At 40.1% G+C, this 21,953-nt stretch overlaps 1 protein-coding gene across 3 annotated transcripts in view; it reads right to left on the reverse strand.

Moving 5' to 3' along the window:
• Window positions 1-1,384: 1,384 nt before the first annotated feature.
• LOC122564136 (lysine-specific demethylase 2B-like) overlaps window positions 1,385-21,953 on the reverse strand; it is a 163,434-nt gene continuing 142,865 nt past the window's right edge. For all 3 annotated transcript variants that reach the window (XM_043718752.1, XM_043718751.1, XM_043718753.1), the window contains 4 exons: window positions 12,914-13,077; window positions 8,273-8,434; window positions 6,205-6,423; window positions 1,385-4,563 (listed from right to left, as the gene is read on the reverse strand). In XM_043718752.1, coding sequence (XP_043574687.1) covers window positions 4,367-4,563; window positions 6,205-6,423; window positions 8,273-8,434; window positions 12,914-13,077 — 742 coding nt within the window. In that variant the 3' untranslated portion in view covers window positions 1,385-4,366. The remainder of the gene's footprint in view (window positions 4,564-6,204; window positions 6,424-8,272; window positions 8,435-12,913; window positions 13,078-21,953) is intronic.

A 21,953-nucleotide genomic window follows, 5' to 3' on the forward strand; every position in this document is an offset into this window, starting at 1 on the left:
TACTTGCCAATGTGATTCTATCTTCAGTAACTAAGTGAATGGTAAATAATTGTTTGTTAAGTGACAGAAAATCAGTTCATATTGAACTACACGCATTAGGTCAGTGTGCAATGCCCAGGAAGGCATTCAATAGATAAAAGCAGTGTACATGTGAACTATTATTTCCAGCACCTCATGTTTACATTGTTACTGAGTGACTTATTTCAGTTTTCTACATGCTGTTACTTTTTAAAAGTTTAAAAGCTTGTTTTAAAAAAGGAAAGCTTAAAAGAACAATCCAACTTTTTATGGGTTGAAATATGTTTGGATGGCAACATTTTCCTTTGGCATCTGCAATTTGCTTTTGATTGAAATATTCAAAGATTTTGCACAGAGAAAGGAGAACGGATCATATTAACAGACATATGACTGGCATTACCCTGATGCCATTTATTTAAACAACTATTTAAAAACTAATCAATAAAACAATAGACAGACAATATCATGAAACTGTGTTAATCACTGGCAATTAACTTAGCTGCTGCCATTTCTAAGTGTGTGTTGAATTGGCAAGCCAATCCACATAACTGAAACTACTGAATTAAAGCAATGATGCTGTCTGTTTATCCGTAAGTGAACAGAACAAATGTTCTACCAGCTAAAAGAAAATTGAACTTAGTGCTTTAGCAAATATACTCAGCACAGTTAATTCCTGATACTGATCCCAACATGAAGTCCAATGTTATGTTTCACCTTCTTAGTGAAATGACCAGTGCTGTTGCTTCAGGGGAAAAAAAAAGATTTTTTGGCAGATTTTTAAAAATGGAATTTAATGTGTGCACTTTTCATTTAAGTGACCCTTTTTAGTATGAAGACAGAATTTAAAGGATATTTCAAAGTTAGATTAAACTTTTTCCCAGGAGCCCTGAGTGTGAAGGAAGACAGATGGATTAAAATTGGCAGCTCAAGATATGAAAGAAAACGTTTTTTAAGAAAAAAGAAAAGAAAGGATTAAAGCATACATGCACAAAAACCCAAATCCTGGAAGAGATTTTACAGTGGTGTTACCAATTTAAAAAACAATTGAAATTATGTCCTCTATCAATTTAAATTTACTTTGCATTAAAAATGAATGTTTTTAAAACTCTTTACAAAATAGCACAAGAGGTGGGATTAGTTCCTGTTAGCTGCATTATCAGAGTATTTCTTTAATAAGATGTTAACAAAATAATGAAGCATGTACGTAATTTTCTATTTGATATAAAAGTAAGCACAAGAAATTCATAGAACAAGTAACCATGTGATGTAAACATCTGTGAAACTATTGCTAAAATTGCTTTTGTACTAATTTCACATGTGGATTTATCTTCCTTGCACCATTAGTATGTAAACAAATGCATCATTGTGTACTTATATAAAATTTATTTATGCACACAATTTGAATTCAGAGTGCACACATGTAAATGATAATCCACACTGACCTAGGTTCCCTCTGTGAAACCACAGCATAGACGACTACCACTGGAACAAAAAAAGATAATTAGAAACAAGATTAGGATTACAGAAAAATACTTTTGCTGAAATTAAAAACAAACAAGTCCATTGTCAAACAAGGAACAGAAACACCCCACCTATGGTCCTTTAAGAAACATTTATGTCAGGTGTTGTCACACTAAAAGATTAAGCAAATACAGCTGACTGTTCGTCGTACGCATTCAGATCTTCACGTACGGAGCATGGCCTATTGTCCAATGTGTTTGAGAGCTTGCACTGCATAAACAGGGGAATGCATAAACAGGGGAAAATGCTGCACTGTTTAAGAGAAAAAATACTTTTGTACAACAGATCAAAAAAGGTAAAATTTCTTTAGAATATCACATTATTTTCAGTATTTTTTTTACTGACGATTTTATCTTTGGATCAAACAAAGCCGTCAATGTTTTGGTTTTAGGTATAAATTTAATTACACACCCTTTAAAGTTTAATCTATTTCAAACCCAACTTGAACAATCTCCCTACTACTTATAGAAAGCAGCAGGGGCCTCAGAATAATATACAGATTTTTACAACTGCTGCTTTAATCAAGTACCATCTATATTCTAAGGGATGTAGGTCTGGCAGAAATTTAGTACATTCTCTTACAATAAATGTGTTTTTTTGTAAAGAAGAGATATATAGAACAGATATTCTGCTTTAACCATTAGACAGCATGCTGTGACCAGAACTTGAAATCCTTTGCTGCTAATATTTGTTGTAAGCAGGATACAATCGAGGACAAGCAGAGGGTTTACATTATTTTTGAAGCCAGACAATAAGCAAGGCTGTAAGGAAAGTCCTCCATTTATCAAACATTTATTCACCCTCTCCAACAGTGCATAGACTAATGATAGAAGCTTAAAGATGGGTGCATGGTATTTGTTTGACCAAAGTCATAAAAACGTTTATGCACAGTGGAAAACTGAGAAATGAGCCCCATGTTAAATTTAAAGAAAAAACAAGCTGAGAGTCTTTGCTCCAAAGGAGGAAACACCTACATACAGATAACGTAAGAAATATCAAACATCCTGAACTCTAAATTTTGAAGAAGGGTTTTTGAAACATACAAATTCAGATAGATCTTTGAGAGCCAGTTCAGTTAATATAAAGGCTCCTCTCTGGACAGGGCAGCAGACTAATTCACTTGCATAAGTTTATGGTAGTAGCCACATTTACTAACAAAACATATATCCAATGTTAGTAGCACAAGGCCAAACAAATAAAACATGGTTTTTCTCAGTAAGCAGAAGTAAACCAGAATTTGTATCAGCTGTTTCTTGAAATGTGTGGTACGTCAAACTGCTCATAGTGTTTCTATTTAGTTCTGTTTTTGGCAGGATACTTAGATTAAAAAAATAATTTCTGCTGCTATCTACAGGCTAGGTGTTACAGGTGCACTTTAAAATGTCCTATTGTTTGTGAATCAGTCATGTTTACAGTGTTACGTAAACAAGTTGTATGAACCTTTCTGGCACAAGGCAAGTTTGGGTAGGCATGGTTAGTTATAATTAAAGTTAGTCATTAAAAGCAAGTGTTTTACACAACACAGATTTTCATAAAAAGGTCTTATTTCATTGTTACACTGACAATGAATCAGTGTAAAACTTACAATATTGCTGTTCCTGAGCAGGAACTGCATTGATAGAATATTAACGAGTTGGTACAGAGTCAGAAGTCCTATATGTTTATTTATCTAATGGTCTAAAAGTTATCATGCTTCCATTTTGTCTGTCCTATTTAAATGAGACAGAACAACTAACGGTGAAATTATTCCTTTCAAAGTACTCATTTCTTTTCTAAATGCAATCGCTGCACATTTTCTATTTCTCTGATTAAAACACCCCTTAATTAGGCCAGGCGGGCTGCCATGGTGCATTTTAAAATACTATGAAATATGCACAATATCATTGCAGATCACTAATAAGTAAAGCACACCCTACAAAATACAACTTTGTAATAAAACATGTTAGACATCACAGCACACCCCTTTTTCACAATTCTGAGCAGAACTAGAGTGTCATAGCAATCAGTTTGGCCTCAACATATGATCTAGTTTGTTTTGATCAAAGGAATAAAATTCAGGTGACAAAAGTCCAAAACAGGAATGAATGAAGTCTATTATTACCAGGAATTATTTCAGTAACCAGGTTTTGCAAACTGACAATTTATTTTTCAGTATTAAGATAATGTGCTGCCTCTCAACCTATGCATCATAGGTTAAAACTGAAGTACAGCAAAATGGAATGTCAAAGGAACCATCATACACTTCTTCAGAAGAAGTATAATTCAACTACACGTGTTAGGAGCATTGGTATTATTTTGGCCTCTCCTCAAATTTAGACTTGGAGGAAATAGTAACTGTCTTTCCTAAACTTAAATTGCAGCCCATCTTTAAGCTTTCTCGTGTTTTTTTTTCAAACATGCATAATATCTCCATGTTCCATTTTTAAAAAATATTCCCTAAATCTACCATATCACTGTTTTCTCTTCAAGAGGGAAAAGGAGGGAGGGGAAGGCAGGGGAAGGAGTTTACTACCAGAGCGCAATGCTCAGAACCCTGTATTTGCAATACAAAAACAATTTTTTTTCCAAAACCATGCTTCATTTTCTAAGTGAAGGCAATTACACCAGTAATTTCCCCCCAAAACTGTACAGCAGTCACTGGATCACTGACTTTGCCAGCAGTGAATGACATGATCACCATGACGACTCCAAACTATCACGGCATGGCCCACAAATACACACACACACCCGAAGCAGCAGGCAGAGGCAATTCTCAAATGTTATATCTGCACTGTCTCCATCCGGACTCGGAGAAACATTTCAGCAAGGCTTATGGGCGACCAGGAGGCTATTTTGTCAATTGTAAACTTCTCCTCTTTAATAGTTTGTCTTCCAAGAGTTCAAAGGGGGCAACATCTGACAGCCCTTCCACAAGGTGCTGACAAGCTTGGGGTGAAATCAGTTTGCAATTCCGAAAGTCAATTAGAGTAAGATTTGGGCAGTCTTTAAGCAGCGATAGGCACTGATCTGTTATTCCATTGCAACCTGAAAGGAAAAAACATTAAAAGAATTAAGACAACAGTATTTATTGACAATTGTTAATTTAATATTGCCATCTGTAAATGTTATAAAGCTAAGGTTGACCCCTCCCTTTGAGAACTAAAACCGAATTACCCAAGTAAAAGAAATCCCTGATGCTCATTTTACAATCCACAAGTAACAATTTATTTATCTAACTGTGAACCGACCAAACAATTCCCCTCTAACTACTAACTATTCCCGAATAATGCAAGATTCTAATGGTATGCTGTTCCAATAAGTACAAGTCCCACTTATACAACAAAACAAAAGGGTTTAGTCTCTCGAAATTACAGCCAGGTTACGTGTCTTCCAGAACTGTGTCTCTTCTCTGCTGATCCTCTGTCATGCATGCTTTCTCTGTAGATTCTTCTGTCAGGAATTTAGATGGGGTTCCAATGTACCACAGTAAATAGATGGTGCTTTCGCTAAGAGCTGAGAGCTCTTACCGCTTAGCAGATAGCAGTTAGCTCTGGAATTTTTTCCAACTGCCTTCTTTTATATCTCTGATGACCTATCAACATTTTTACAATCGGATTGGTCCTAGGTTGTCAAAACTATCAGATTTAAATTTAATAAATTTCTGATAGCCAAGGCCTGTCTCAAATTGATTTGCTAAATTTTTAAAAAATGCTGCTTGGTCTGCTAACTGTACAGCCTTTCAATACAAATGTTTCAATTTGGGTGCTCTGTGCACCTGTGAATCTCCGACCTGCTTAAAGTCATTCCTTTTTACATCTCTAAACACAGGAAAAAACAACAAACCTTTAAAGGGATCATGTAATGCTTTCCCTATTTCACAATTTTACAAACACTAACTTCACAACACTAAATTAAAACTCTTTTCATATTTTCCGTCAGGTTCAGGAGAGCAATGCCAAGCGGACAGCACTACATCGTCAGTACTGGGTGTATCTAATAATTTGGTATATAGTCCGTTATCTTGTCACTAAATGCAGGTATGTTTTCGGTATTACAATTTTTTTTAAAGCAGGAGACCAAGGCTATTTGACTCATTGTGTCTGCATCATCTTTTCAAATGACCATCTTGCTCAGTGCTATTTTCCTATCTTCTCCCTATACCCCTGCATGTGGTTCCTTTTCAAATAACTATCTAATTCACTTGTGAATACCTCAGTCAAGAATACCTCCAGCACACATGAAAGTGACGAAGGGCTTTTGCCTGAAGGTTGATTCTCCTGCTCCTTAGATGCTGCCTGACGTGCAGTGCTTTTCCAGCACCACACACTTGACTCATACCTCCAGCATACACTGGCAGTGCATTTCAGACCCTACCTATTCATTGTGAGAAAAACCTTTACCTCTCACCACTTTTGCTTTTACTAATCACTTTAACACCCATATCACCAGTATGTTCAGATTACAAGAGTCTATACAGAGGCATTTCTAATTTTTTAACATTTACTCAATCAGCAATTCTTAGTGTTTGTGAATTACTTTACCCTAGTATGATCACCAGTGTGTGGACAACCAGTGAAGTTTGTAAAAACCATTGACTGAGCTGGCTAAATCCACAGGATTATACTCATCCACTCAATGTCTATGAAGAAATAAAAAAATATGTTGAGATACTAACGATCTTTTTACCTGAAAGGTCAATTTCAGTCAGTGTTTCCCGTATAGATGAGCCAGGCGCTGTCAGGATGGCAATGGATTGATCAGACAAGTGGTTGCACTGGCTGAGATCCAGCTTGTTCAACATTGGCATGTGACGGGTCATCAGTGCCAGCGAGATGTCAGTGATGTCCAGACCAGCTAAGTGAAATTCTGTCAGGTTCCAGAGTTTGCTCTGATCATTGTTCTGACCTGTGAAAGACAGAAAAAGAGTAGCTGCTTTCAAAGGTCATGTTGAGATTACAAATATTGATACAATCACAGACAGAAAAGTTGAAAAGATTTGTAAGATAATAAACATTTGGAAGCAGGGTAATTTTAGACATCAGCAAATACATGTTATGCAAAATCAAAATGGTGGAGAAAGTTGCGACAATATGTTTTGTCAATTGCCTTGAGCTTTTGTTTTAAATTAGGAATGTGACTTAACACACTCTGGCGGAGTACCATGACAAATCTTCAAAAAGCTGTTCCATGTAGATTGCTTTGATCTTCTGGTATGTCAGTTGACACATTATCACATGGACTTTAGCAAGACCTTCATCAAGGTTCCACATGGTAGTCTGGTTAGTAAAGATAGACCACTTGGAATTCAGGGTGAATTAAAAATTAGCTAGATGGCAGGAGGCAGACGGCGGTGGTACAGGGTTGTTTTTCAAACTGGAGGCTTGTGATCAGCAGTGTACTGCAAGGATCAGTGCTGGGTCTACTGTTGCTCATCATTTATATAAACAACTTGGATGAGAACACAGAAGGCATGGTTAGTAACTCTGCGGATGACACCAAACATTGGTGGTATAGTGGACAGTGAAGGTTATCTAACAGTACAGTAAGGATCTTGATCAACTGGGTCATTGGGCTGAACAATGGCAGATGGAGTTTAATTCAAATAAATGGGAGGTATTGCACTTTGGTAAGCAAACCAGGGCAGGACTTACACGGTTAATGGTGGGGCCTTAGGGAGTATTGTTGAAGAGAGAGACCTAGGGCTGCAGGTACTTAGTCCCTTGAAGGAGGCATTTGGCTCGCTTGCTTTCATCGTACTCAGTTCTGTGACCATCACTCTACAAGACATTGGTAAGGCCACATTTGGAGTACTGCGTACAATTTTGGTCACTCTGCTGTAGGAATGATGTGATTAAACTAGAAAGGATGCAAAACACTTACAAGGATGTTACTGAGGTTGGAGGGTTTGAAGAGGAGGATGGGACCTTTTCTCCCCTAGAACATAGGAGGCAAATGGATGATCTTAGAGGTTTATGAGATGATAAGGGGCACAGATAAGATGAATAGCTAGGTCTTTTCCCCTGGTAGTGCAGCCCAAACTAGAGAGTATAGGTTTAAAACAATTTAAAAGGGACCGCAGGTGCAACTTTTTCCACGCAGAGAGTGGTGCATGTATGGAATAAGTTACCAGAGGAAGTGGTAGAAGCGTATACAATTACAACATTTCAAACAGCTACATGGATAGGAACGGTTTAGAGGGATATGGGCCAAATACAGGCAAATGGGACTAGTTCAGTTTTGGAAACCTGGTTGGCATGGATGAGTTGGGCTGAAGGATCTGTTTCCAAACGATATGACAATGATCGAAATACCAGCTGTTAATTGTGACCTTGGATCTAAAGCAACATTAAATGCTGTGTGTGTTGGTCCTCATCTAAACCAGGTTCATTTCCTTTTTTAGTCAAGCTTCTTTATTATTTCACTAAGAAAGGATGTGGTCAGTCGAGCATGTTGCATTCTGAAGAAAATGTTAACCAGATGCTCAATAGCAAAAATGAAAGATTCTGAACATCTTAAAAGACATGGACAACCATTTTCTAATATGTGATAGTCTCAACTATTCGAAGATGATGAAAATAATTTTAGTTTAACAGACAGTAAGTTGTCAAAATACTAGTGAAGGTGGTTTAGTTTAAATTCATACATCATCACTGTACAGATAAAACTATAGATCCAGTGTTATGCTTCTCTCTACTGCAGTAAAATACTAAGTAGTTGTCAACCAATTGGATGTGTATTAACTCTTTGAACTGACCTCCTCTGCAATCTGTAGGCGGTGAAAGCAACTCTTTCATCTGGGAGTCTTTGAGGTCCTCCACCCAGCGAAGATCAAGCATGTGTAGAAGGGGACAGCTCGCTGTACAAAGTGCAGAGATTGCACTCCAAATGCAACCTGCTAGTGCTAGGATTTGCAAATCTGTCAGAAAAAGATAAGATTTGCACTTAAAATCAACTTAAAAAGTAGGTGATAGTACAGAATAGGCTGTTCATTAATCTTTAACCCATGACATATCTGCAGACATAATTGAGATAAACCTTGAAGCGCCAACTGCTTTCTGCATGTTCATGAATTGCACAAAGTGCTATTTACCAGGTCACTACTAGATGAAAAGGCTTCCATTCCAAGCAAAACAGTGAGAGGAACCTCCAGCTGGTTTTCTTGCAACAGAGCTGCTCCTTACTCAGTTGATAAGGGGAAAACAACAGGACTAGCAAGTACAAACCTCCAGTTAAGGTAAAACCATTTAAAATTTTCAAACACTGAGATTTCAACTCCCTTATATCAGCAAAAAAAAAATGAAGGCCATATACTGGCATCACTGCTCATGTACATCTCTTGGGAGTCTTATGAACTTTTACCAGCACCTGTAACTTCTCCTTCATGTCACATCCTAAATTGGAACTATATTCCATTTCTTCACTTTACTTGGGTCAAAACACTAGCACTCCCTCCCAAACAGCATGGCAGTGTACCCAAATAAAACAGGTTTGCAAGAGTTCAACAATATGGCTCACTGTAACTTCTCAAGGGCAATTACGGGTGGATAATACATGCTGGCCTTGTTTTGATACTCACATCCCATGAATAGATTAAAAACTAACTGACAAACTGCATCATTAATGTTGCAGAAGACTGAGGGTTTATAGCCACATGCCTTGTCGTGATAAATGTAGCTGGGGCTCTCTGTTAAAATTTGGTTGTCAATGAAAGCTATTCAATTTGAGTGGGAAAAGTGAGAGCTCCTACATACTAATGCCAGAGGAAGTGGTGGAGGCTGGTACAATTGCAACATTTAAAAGGCATCTGGATGGGTTTATGAATAGGAAGGGTTTGGAGGGATGTGGGCCGGGTGCTGACAGGTGGGACTAGATTGGATTGGGATATCTAGTCGACATGGACGGGTTGGACCAAAGGGTCTGTTTCCATGCTGTACATCTCTATGACTCTAAATACCAATTAGAAGGCCTGAGATTGCATGTGGTACTACAAATGTATAAGGAGTGATGCACATACTTGAAATTTCAGATTTATCTTTGTTATACCTTGAAGTGAAATACATCTTCGAATTGAAAATTGTAATACTCAAATTCAAAATCAAAGCAAATTCAGAATGCCTTAACAATAAAAATTTTCAAATCTGGTCACTAGATTCCTTTCTTTTCAGGTTATGATCATCATGGGGGATCAGGACACTTGCAACCAGGGAAATAGCAAGTACATGGGACAGTTTTGGAGAGGCAGGTATTGAGTTACTCACTGTAGAATTCCCAGCCTCTCATCTGCTCTTGCAGCCACAGTATTTATGACTGATTCAGTTGAGTTTCTTATCAATGGTAACTGATAAAATGCTAATGTAGGGAGATCCAGCAATAGTAATGCCATAAAACATCAAAGGAGAGATGGTTAGTTTCTGTCTTAGAAACAGTCATTGCCTCATGTTTACATGGCACAAATGTTGTTGGCCTAAACGTGGTCAGATCAGGCTGCATCTGGACATAGATGTCTTCAATACTTGGTGAGTTCTGATTGCACTGAACACTAAGTAGGCATCATGAACAGCCCATTTCTGATTTTATAATGGAGGGAAGGCCATTGATAAAACAGCTGAAGATGGCTGGGCTCAAGCCACCACTACAAATGCCCCTCAGTGTAGTGTCCTTGTGCGGAGGTGATTGACCTTCAAAAAAAACACAAACATCTTCCTTTGTGTTAGTTATGACTCCAACCAGTGGAGAGCTTTCCCCAATTCCCATCTGAAATTTTGCACGGGCACTTTGGTATCACATTTAGTGAAATGATGCTTTGATGTCAAGGGTAGTCAGTCAATCTTTATTCAAATCTTTGGAATTAAGCTCTTTTGTCCATTTTTGGATCAAGAGTCTAATTAAATCAGGAGTCAAGTGGCCCTGGTGGAGTATTGGTGAGCAGGTTCTTGCTGTATGTGTGTGGCTTGATAGCGCTATTGACAATCGTTGCCATTATTTTGCTGTTGACAGAGAGTAGATTGATGAGGCAGTAATTGGCAGAGTTGGATTTGTCCTGCTTTCTATGGATGGGGTGCACCTGGAAAATTGTCCACATTGCTGCGTCAAAGCCAGTGTCATAGCTGTACTGGGTAGCTTGGCTAAGGACAAGTTCTGTAGCACAAGGTCTTCAGTGGCATTACTGTGTTCAACTGAGAAAGTCTATTCTGTAGTTAAAGTATACACATTTGGCTTGTAATCTAATAAACACAGGTGATTATTTGATATTGTATTTAACCTACTTTGTTGCAGTTTGTCTAACAGAAGCAGATAGATTGGAGATATTTGTAGTCACGCATTCAAAAAATTAAAAGAATGCATAAAATTTGCCAAACTACCATTTCCTAAGGATACCATGCATTATCCTTCAATTTTTCACCATCTTACAGCCACTGAGCAGCACAATGTGAAGGATACACCACACAAGGGGTCCCCAACTTACAAATGTTCATACTTACATGCAAGATCGCACAGTACTATTAATTTTAAGGATTTGACATGCGGATGTTTGCTCATACCTACAAATGGATATTTTATATTGTACTACACTGTGTTCTGACTTGAGCATAAATGAACTTATGAATGTACTGAGGAATGGATCCAGTTTGGAAACTGGGGGCTGCTGTATATGACTGATTGATAGAATATAAATTTCATTCAAGGCAATCACTCTCTGGAATGCAAGGCACCAAGTGACGTCATACAACATCATGGAATGAAGAAATAGATTTCTTAACCTATTGCCAATCCATGGTGTTCATGGAGAAAATGCTGATATAGTTAACTTTGCATAAATGCATGGGGCTCAGTTCATCTTCAGAATCAAAATTACAGACCTAATAGGATTCTACATGCACAGGACATGGGCTTCAGTGCTTCTGGTAGCTCTTACTTCAGACTATGATCCAAGGACACTTTCCCTGACCCTCCACCCTGACAAACTGGTAACTGCCAAAGCAAATCCTGTAAAGAAGGAAAAGGTGGCCATCAAATGTGCCACATGGCCAAATGGGAGTCCTGCAATTGTATAAACTGAATAGATCGTAGATAATCCTCCAAATGTTAATATATTTATCTCAAATCACAAGACAGGATTTCCCATTTTGTTACAATTCATTCAGACAGTGTCTCTACAGTAACATCGTTTGAGTGCTCCTCTATTTCAAGGACTTGAAACATCCTGCAAGAACTTTAATTTGAATCATGAAATGCCACAACATTAAGATATTTACATTGGCAGTAAATGAAAAGAATGTAAAGAGAATGACCTTCCCCACCCCTTTTCCCCAGGGATACTCAGGTTGGTGGCATCAGGTTCTGATTCGAATTCAGGCTTCAAATAACCATAACACCAGTGACTGTGAGAAGTGAAATCACTTCAGACTGACTTGACAGTTGTAAATACATGCTCCCATTCACAACCCTAATCTTCTCATCAAATAGGTCTTCAGAAAACTTTCAACTAGTTCCATGTCAAATATATTCTCTTTGAACTGGACAAAATCAGAGCAAAATCTTAATCACTACCCTGAAGCAGTTGATCCAAAGACATTACAGCAAAACTAGAAGACATAATTCAGGAGCGGGATGGAATACTCTCCACTTGCCAGAATGGATGCAGCTCAAACAAGACACTGAGCACCATCTAGGACAAAGTAGCCTGCTTGACTGACACCACATTTTCAAACGCATAGCTGTCACTGTGCATCAGTGTAAGATGCAATGCAGAAATTCAAAGCTCCTCAGTCAGCACCTTTTAAGATTCATAATCTCTATTGTCTAGAATGAAGAGGGCAGCAGATACATGGCAACACTGTTGCCTGTAGGTTCCCTTCCAATGCCACACACCATCCTGGTTTTTGAACTTCACTGTCACTGAGCCAAAGAACTAGGAGCAATTCAGCTCCTCAAGCCTGCTCCTCCATTTAATATAATCATAACTGATCTCATCTTCGCCTCAATCCCACATTTCTGCCTACTCTCCATCCCCTTCAATCCAGCCCCTCCTTAAATTTGCTCAATGTCCCAGCATCCAGCGTATTTTGGGGCAATGGTGAATTCCACAGAATCACGACCCTTTGAGAGAAATATTTTCTCCTCATCCTAGTTTTAAATCTACTATCCCTTATCCTATATCTACGAGGAGCACCTATTATGGTTCTCAGGAATCATCAGCACAGAGTTTCTGCGTTACAATTTAAATGGAGTGCCTAAATGGAATGTGCTTAAATTGGCAAATTTAAACTAAATTAGCACATAATTAAATTGTTCTACATTCCTGACTTGTAGTATTACATATTTAATGAGAATGTTAATACAATTAGCCTCGTTCTAGAGAATTCACAAATACATGTACAAAATCCAGGCTTACTCTGTAATTTGTTTATGAGCCAACTGAGTTGCTTTTTCGATATGTTTGTCCAGCTAAGGTTCAGTACGATAGGCTGTCTCCTGATGATCCCACTCAGCATAGTTGGAGTGATCGATTTGCAGCCACTCAGGTTAATTGTGGTCCACAACCGCTTGTCACAACACCTGTAACCATTGAGAAAGAAAAAAACAAAACCAGTGAAACCATGCAGTGGATAAGTGGAAAGTTACAAAATAAAAACAAATGTTTTGAGATTTAATACTAAATAAGTACAGAAGCATTCAAATTGCAGCCTTAAGAATGTAAATTAATTTAGAAGTAGGTTGCTCACTGTATACATAAAATGAGTCAGCAGGTACACAAAGTATGACGAGATTATGTACACACAACATGCAAGCTTATACATGGTTTGTAGTTACATACTGATTGGCAATTTGTACACCATAGCCATTTAAATTAATTCATGACAATCAAGACAATCTGGAATAAATACCAGAGGTGCAGGATTGGAACAGTGTCTATAAAACTTCAGTTTATACACAACATCACAATTCTGCCCCTCATCCCCCCTGCCCCAAACTCACACCCCAACCCAATCATTAAATCTAATTTTTTTAAGCTCAAAGTAAAAAAAAAACATAGCAATATGCAATGTACAATCTTATTGTACGCTGACATTCATGACAGTGCCAAAACACAGGTTGTACAGATGGGGGATATAATGTCCTCATTGCTGTCATGTTTGGCTAAGCCACCATTTATTGCCCATCCCTAACTGCCCTAAAGAACTTCCTTTCTGGGGTGCAGGAAAACCCATGGTGCTTCCAGGATTATGACCCAGCGAAAATAAAGGAATTGCAATACAGCTTTAAGTCAGGATGGTATGCAATTTGGAGGGTTGGGGTAATGTTCTTATGTATATGTTGCCCTTGTCCTTCTGTGGTACAGGTGGTTTGCAAAGTGCTGGCAAAATGAGCCTTGTTGAGTTGCAGCAAAGCATCTTGTTAATGATACACACTTTACCACTGCATACTGGTGGTGAAGACAATGAATGTTTGAAGATCTGAATCCAATCAAGCAACCTTGTTTGTCCTGAATGGTCACAAGCTTCTGGAGTGCTGTTGGAGCAGCAGTCATCCAGGCAGGTGGGGAGCATTCCATCTCACACAAGTGTGCTTTCTAGATGGTAGACCATCTCTGGAGAGTCAGGTAGTGAGTTATGCTGTGCAGAATTCCTAGCTTGTGACCTGATCTTGTAGGCACAATATTTATATGGCGAGTCCAGTACAGATTCTAGTCATGGTAATTTCCAGGATGTTGATAGTGAGGGATTCAGCAATAGTTATACTATTGAGTGTCATGGGGTAATGGTTAGATTCTCTCATATCTGACACTAGACCAGATCTAAAAGTTGAAGTTCTAAATTGGAGGATGGCTAATTTTGACGGTATTAGGCAAGAATTTTCAAAAGCGTATTGGGGGCTAATCTTCGCAGGTAAAGGGATGGCTAGAAAATGGGAAGCTTTCAGATAGGAAATAATGAGAGTCCTGAGACAGTATATTCTGTTAGGGTGATAGGGAATGCTGGATGACTAGAGAAATTGAGGGTTTGGTTAAGAAAATGGAGGAAGTATATGTCAGGTATAGACAGGATAGATGGAGTGAATCCTAAGAAGAGTATAAAGGCAGTAGGAGTATACTTAGGAAGGAAATCAGGAGGGCAGAAAGGAGACAGGAGATGGCTTTGACAAATAGAGTTAAGGGGAATCCAAAGGGCTTTTACAAATACATTAAGGGCAAAAGGGTAACTAAGGAGAGAAAGGGCCCCTCAAAGATCAGCAAGGCAGCCTTTGTATGGAGCCGCAGGAGATGGGGAGATACAAAACGAGTATTTTGTATCAGTCAGGTAGTGAGTTATGCTGTGCAGAATTCCTAGCTTGTGACCTGATCTTGTAGGCACAATATTTATATGGCGAGTCCAGTACAGTCCAGTCCAGTACAGGAGAAGGACATGGAAGATATAGAATGTAAGGAAACAGATGGTGACATCTTGAAAAATCCCCATAACAGAGGAAGATGTGCTGAATGTCTTGAAACACAAAGGTGGATAAATCCTCACGATCTGATCAGGTGTACGTTAGAACTCTTTGGGAAGCTAGGGAAGTAATTGCTGGGTCACTTGCTGATGTATTTGTATCATCGATAGTCACAGGCAAGGTGCTGGAAGAGTGGAGGTTGGCTAACGTGGTGCCACTTTTAAGAAAGATGGTAAGGAAAAGCCAGGCAACTATAGACCAGTGAGTTTGACGTCTGTGGTAGGAAAGTTGTTGGAGGGAATCCTGAGGGATAGGATGTACATGTATTTGGAAAGACAAGGACTGATTAGGGATGGTCAATATGGCTTTGTGCATGGGAAATCATGTCTTATGAACTTGACTGAGTTTTTTGAAGCAGTAACAAAGAGGATTGATGAGGTGAGAGCATTGGAGGTAACCTATATGGACTTCAGTAACGCATTCAACGAGGTTCCTCACGGTAGGTGGGCAAGCAATGTTAGATCACATGAAATAGAGGGAAAACTAACCCTTTGGATGCAGTACCGGCTTGAATGTAGAAGACAGAGGGTGGTGGTGGAGGGTTGCTTTTCAGACTGGAGGCCTGTGACAAGGATCATTGCTGGGTCCACTACCTTTTGTCATTTATATAAGTGATTTGGATGTGAACATAGGAGTTATAGTTAGTAAGTTTGCAGATGACACCAAACTCGGAGGTGTGGTGGTCATTGGAAGAAGGTTACCTCAGTACAAGATCTTGATCAGGTGGGCCAATGGGCTTGAGGAGTGGCAGGTGGAGGTTTAGATAAATGGGAGGCGCTGCATTTTAGGAAAGCAAATCTTAGCATGACTTATACGCTCCAGGGAAGACACCCAGCTTATTCAACCTCTCCCTATAGCTCAAATCCTCCAACCCTGGCAACATCCTTGTAAATCTTTTCTGAACCCTTTCAAGTTTCACAACATCATTCTGATAGGAAGGAGATCATAATTGCGTCCAATATTCCAAAAGTGACCTAACCAATGTCTTGTATAGCCGCAATATGACCTCCCAACTCCTATACTCAATACTCTGACCAATAAAGGAAAGCATACCAAGCACTGCCTCCACTATCCTATCTACCTGCGACTCCACTTTCAAGGAGCGATGAACCTGCACTCCAAGGTCCTACGGAGCGTTGCTGAACAAAGAGACCTTGGAGTGCAGGTTCATAGCTCCTTGAAAGTGGAGTCGCAGGTAGATAGGATAGTGAAGAAGGTGTTTGGTATGCTTTCCTTTATTGGTCAGAGTACTGAGTACAGGAGTTGGGAGGTCATGTTGTGGCTGTACAGGACATTGGTTAGGCCACTGTTGGAATATTGCGTGCAATTCCGGTCACCTTCCTATCGGAAAGATGTTGTGAAACTTGAAAGGGTTCAGAAAAGATTTACAAGGATGTTGCCAGGGTTGGAGGATTTGAGCTATAGGGAGAGGTTGAATAAGCTGGGTGTCTTCCCTGGAGCGTCGGAGGCTGAGGGGTGACCTTATAGAGGTTTATAAAATCATAAAGGGCATGGATAGGGTAAATAGACAAGGTCAAGATTAGAGTGGTGCTGGAAAAGCACAACAGGTCAGGCAGCATCCGAGGAGCAGGATAATTGACAGTTCAGGCAAAAGTCCTTCATCAGGAATGAGGCTGGCAGCCTCTGGGTGAAGAGATAAATGCTTTTCCAGCAACACACTAATCTTAACTCGCATCTCCAACATCTGCAGCACTCACTTTCATCTAAATAGACAAGGTCTTTTCCCTGGAGTGGGAGAGTCCAGAACTGGAGGTCATAGATTTAGGGTGAGCGATGAAAGATATGACATACCTTTTTCATGCAGAGCATGGTGCATGTATGGAATGAGCTGTCAGAGGAAGTGGTGGAGGCTAGTACAATTGCAACATTTAAAAGGCACCTGGATAGGTATATGAATAGGAAGGGTTTGGAGGGATATGGACCAAGTGCGAGCAAGTGGGGCTAGATTAGGTTGGGATATCTGGTCGGCATGGATGAGTTGAACGGAAGGGTCAGTTTCTGTGCTGTATGACTCTATGACTTGTTTAGCATGAATGGATATTGTCCAGGTTTTGCTGCATATTGGCATGGACTGCTTTAGTATCTCAGCAATCAATGAACATCCCCACTTCTGATCTTATGATGGGAGGAGGTAATTGACAAAACAGCAACAGAAGATAGTGGGCTTAGGATACTACTGTGGAACTGAGATGGCAGCAACCATCTTCCTTTGTGCCAGGACTCCAACCTATAGAGAGTTTTCCCCCTAACTGCCATCAACTGCAGTTTTCCTCAGGCTTCTTGATGCCACATCTGGTGAAACGTGGCCTGATGTCAAGAGTGTTGACACTCACCTCAGCTCTGAAGTTTGGTTCATGCTAGAACCTAGCTTCAAATGAAGTCAGGAACTGAGTGGCCCTGGCAGAAACCAAGCGAGTGCCAATGAGCAGGTTATTGCTCAGCAAGAGCTGCTCGACAGTACTGTTGATCACTCTTTCCATCACTTTACTGATGATCAAGAGTAGACCAATGGGGTGTTAACTGGCCAGGTTGGATTCGTCCTTTATGTATAGGACATACCAGAGCATTTTACCACATTACAACACTGACATCTAAATAGCACTGGAATAGCTTGGCTAAGGGTGCAAGTTCTGAAGCACGCATCTTCAGTGTTATATCTGTAATGTTGTCAGGGCACATAGCTTTTGCAGCATTTAGTTATTTATGCTGACCAGCTAGATCAGCACGGGTGCTGACTAGCCACTCATGCTGATGGACATTGAAATCCTCCACCCACAGCACAATTAGTGATTATATCATCTCCAATGCTTCCTTCAAGTGATGCTCAACATGAAACAGTACTGATTCATTAGCAGGACGTTTTCTTATCTTGAGACTTCATGAGTCAATTTTGAGGATTTCCATACAACTCCCTTCTGACTGAACTACTGTGCTGCCACCTCTGCTGGTCTGATTTGCCATAAGGACATGACATACTCAGGATGGTATTAGTGTTATTTAGGACACAGTCATGCTCACTGAATGACAACTTATAGATAACACCAGGCTGTTACTCGATTAATCTCAGAGATAACATTTGCAATTTTGGATCTAGTCACAGTTTTGCAGGGTTGATAATGCTGATTTTGCTGATGTCATTTCTAGTGCCTAGATCAAGACAAAGTGGTCTGGCCTGTTTCATTCTTTGAGACATTTTCAGTGGTTTAATACAACTAAATGTCTTGGTATAACACTTCAGATAATAGTTAAGAGTCAAAGTCAACCACATTGCTGTGGGTCTGGAGTCACATGTAGCTGGGACCAGACAAGGATGGTATATTTCTATCCCTAAAATAACTGGTGAAAGATTTTAGTTTAAAAATATATACGGGGTAGCTTGGCGATGACACAAATAGCTATGAAGGCAAATGGTGAGGATGCCACAGAATCTGCGGAGAGGTACAAACAGGTTATATGAGTGAGAAAAGACTTGGCAGATAGAAACCTTGAGGTTATGCACTTTGGCAGAAAGACTAGAGGAGCTGAATATTATTTAAATGCTTTGACTGCAGAAAGCTAAGGAGCAGAGGGGTTGGGAATCCTCACAAATGAATTGCAAAAAGCTAGCATCCAAGTTCAGCAGATGATTAGAGAGGCAAATGGAATGTTGGCCTTTATTCCAAAGGAAGTGGTGTTAAAAGTAGACCAGCTTTGCTATACAAAGCACTAGTCAGACTACAGCTGAAATCTATGAGCAATTTTGGGTATCTTTTTAAAAAAATATACTGGCATTGGAGACAGTTCAGAGAAGGTTTGCTAGGTTGATACCAGGTATGAAAGGACTGTCCTCAGAGGACAAGTTGAGTAAGTCGGGCCTAAACTTGTTGGAGTTAAGAAAGAGAGGCAACCTTACTGAAAATACAAGATTCTCAGGGTAGATGCAGAGAGGTTGTTTGCCTGTGTGGGAGACCAAAGGGAATAATCTCAGAATAAGGGAATGCACATTTAAGAAAGAGATGAGAAGTAATTTCTTCTATCAGAGGGTAACAAATCTGTAGAATTATTGACTAAGGGCTGGTGATGCTATGTTGTTAAAAATCACTCTCAGCCTTCCATATACTTCATAGTTCGGGTCATAAGGGAAAAGAATAACAAGAAAGCGGAGTTGAAAGTTATGTACACCTACATCTTATTTTCTTCTGGTAATTGATAAATGTTTCAAGTCATCAGACTAGAAATTCCACCATCTGCCACAGTGGGATTTGAATCTAGGTTCCTAGAAGATTTCCTGGGTCTCTGGATAACTTGTCTAGCAATAATACGCTATCAGCTCTCCTTACTTGTTATCTTCCTGCCTCACCTCAATTAAGTCCATGGTGGGAAGGTCCATGGATGGTCAAACAGCCCCATTGTCAATTGAGACCCTCAAGAGACTCATTCTGCTGCCATTAGTATTAACCCAGTGATGGGGAGGTATCTCATCGTGCAGGGAGCACAAGCAGCAACTCAGATGCAGTTGTTTGAGAACATCCAAAAGGGTCCTCCACTCAAAGGCCTTAAGTGCCTGATTGAGGGACCTGATCACGTCTGTAACTTGCCTCCTGCTACCATTCACTTGAGGCCTGGGATCAAGCAATAATCCTCAGTTTTGGATAGGTGCCATACGAGCAGCAGTTAGCACCTCTCTTGATAGCACTGCCATTCAACTGAGCTCCTGACTGGCTGACCTTCAGCAATCAGGACGTCTGCCCTGACACCTTGATCCTGGGAAAGGCCCATCATTGTCCAGTTAATATAACAGGCCTTCTCTAAAAGAGACGATACAGGGTTCTCACTGGCTCACCAGCCAGACATTGAATTTTCTGTCACCTCCATTAAGTACCACCCGGATGCTTCATCATCATCTGCAAATTCTTATGAAGCTGCTAGGTACTGAGCTTTAGTTCATAAGCCTTCCATTTTAATTTTGAATTCTTTCATGGGATATGGGTCACCTAGCAAGACCAGTACTTATCCATTCACAATGGCCTTAAAAACACGTGGCGAACTGCCTTCTTGAACCACTGCAGTCCATTCGGTGCACAACTGCTATTAAGGAGGAAGTTTAATCACTTGCATCTTGGACTTAAAAACTACACACTTGAGAGCTCATTGTTGATCTGTACACCAGTAAACAACCAAAAAAAGAGAATTACAGGTTAGATGCACTTTAGAATTATCTAAACATGAGTTATGCAGTCAAGCTGCATCAGCAAGTTTCTGTTCCACTTGAGCTGGTGTTTTTTTCCCTGAATAACCGGAATTACACTAGAAAGTACCAATTGTGCTTTCAGTGCTACAGTGCTAAAAGGGAACTGCAGCTTTATGGTGAATCTTCAGTTTTGTAATTATGCAAAGCACATAAATTACAATCCTCTTAGTTGCTGAAGGCAGTAGCTGGTGGTTCTGCTTTGAATCTCACTAGATTAGGATCACCAAGTTGGAGGCAAGTTCATATTTAGAGTGGATAGAGGGGTATCTAGACTAGGCCACACCCGAGAGATATAAGAGTTCAGGACAGTCTATTGGGCCCATCAATCCTCAGGAAAACCCAGGTAAAATGAGAAATGAGTCTTGAATCAATGAATCACTGACTCTATTCAACAGGTACAACATGAGGATAAGAATGAAGATTGTAAGATGGAGTGCCAGAATTCAGATTATGACATCTTACAACAGGAATATAAAAAAAAATGTAGTGTTTTGAGAGGATGTAATAATAATTAGAGGGATGGATAATATACTTTGTAAGAGGATCAAAAGCTCTATATGATACATTATCTACCTGATGTCAAAGTGAAGGTCAGCTGAATCTAATCAATAGAATTGGAGAAATCATAGGAGATGCAGAAATTAAGGAAAGGGTAGGAATACAACTAGGATTGTATTTTCTGAAATTTAGATCATTAGGGGTGATTTACTGAAGTCCAACCTATTTAGAATAACAGTAGTTTGGGCAATCTACAACTAATCCAGGTAGCTGTGGGAGTCGGTGGGTTTGTAAAAAATGTCGGTGTCAAGTCGGTCGTCATTAATGGAGATGCAGAGGTCCAGGAAGGGGAGGAAGGGGAGGAAGGTGGCCGACCCATTGTCTCAGCATGCTCCTGCCCCACCGAACTCACTTCTAACTACCTTGACACTGTCCTTTCACCCCTAGTCCAGGAACTCCCCACATTCGTTCAAGACACCACCCACGCCCTCCACTTCCTCCAAGACTTCCGTTTCCCCGGCCCCCAATGCCTCATCTTCACCATAGATACCCAATCCCTCTACAACTTCATCCGCCATAACCAGGGCCTCCAAGCCCTCTGTTTCTTCCTATCCCGACATCCCCAACAGTACCCTTCCACCGACACTCTCATTCGTCTGGTCGAACTGGTCCTCACCCTTAATTTCTCCTTCGAATCCTCCCACTTCCTCCAGACCAAAGAGGTAGCCACGGGCACACGTGTGGGCCCCAGCTATGCCTGTCTCTGTTGGCTACATAGAACAGTCTAATTACACCGGCACCATTCCCCATTTCTTCCTCTGCTACATTGATGACTGCATTGGCACCATCTCGTGCTCCCACGAAGAGGTTGAGCAATTCATCAACTTCACCAACACATTCCACCCTGACCTTAAATTTACCTGGACCATCTCTGACACCTCCCTCCCCTTCTTGGACCTCTCCATCTCCATTAATGACAACCGACTTGACACTGACATTTTTTACAAACCCACCGACTCCCACAGCTACCTGGATTACACCTCTTCCCACCCTACCTCCTGCAAAAATGCCATCCCGTATTCCCAATTCCTCCGCCTCCGCCGTATCTGCTCCCAGGAGGACCAGTTCCACCACAGAACACACCAGATGACCTCCTTCTTTAGAGACCGCAATTTCCCCTCCCACGTGGTTAAAG

The sequence above is a fragment of the Chiloscyllium plagiosum genome, chromosome 28, assembly GCF_004010195.1.
Source record: "Chiloscyllium plagiosum isolate BGI_BamShark_2017 chromosome 28, ASM401019v2, whole genome shotgun sequence".
NCBI lineage: Eukaryota > Metazoa > Chordata > Chondrichthyes > Orectolobiformes > Hemiscylliidae > Chiloscyllium > Chiloscyllium plagiosum.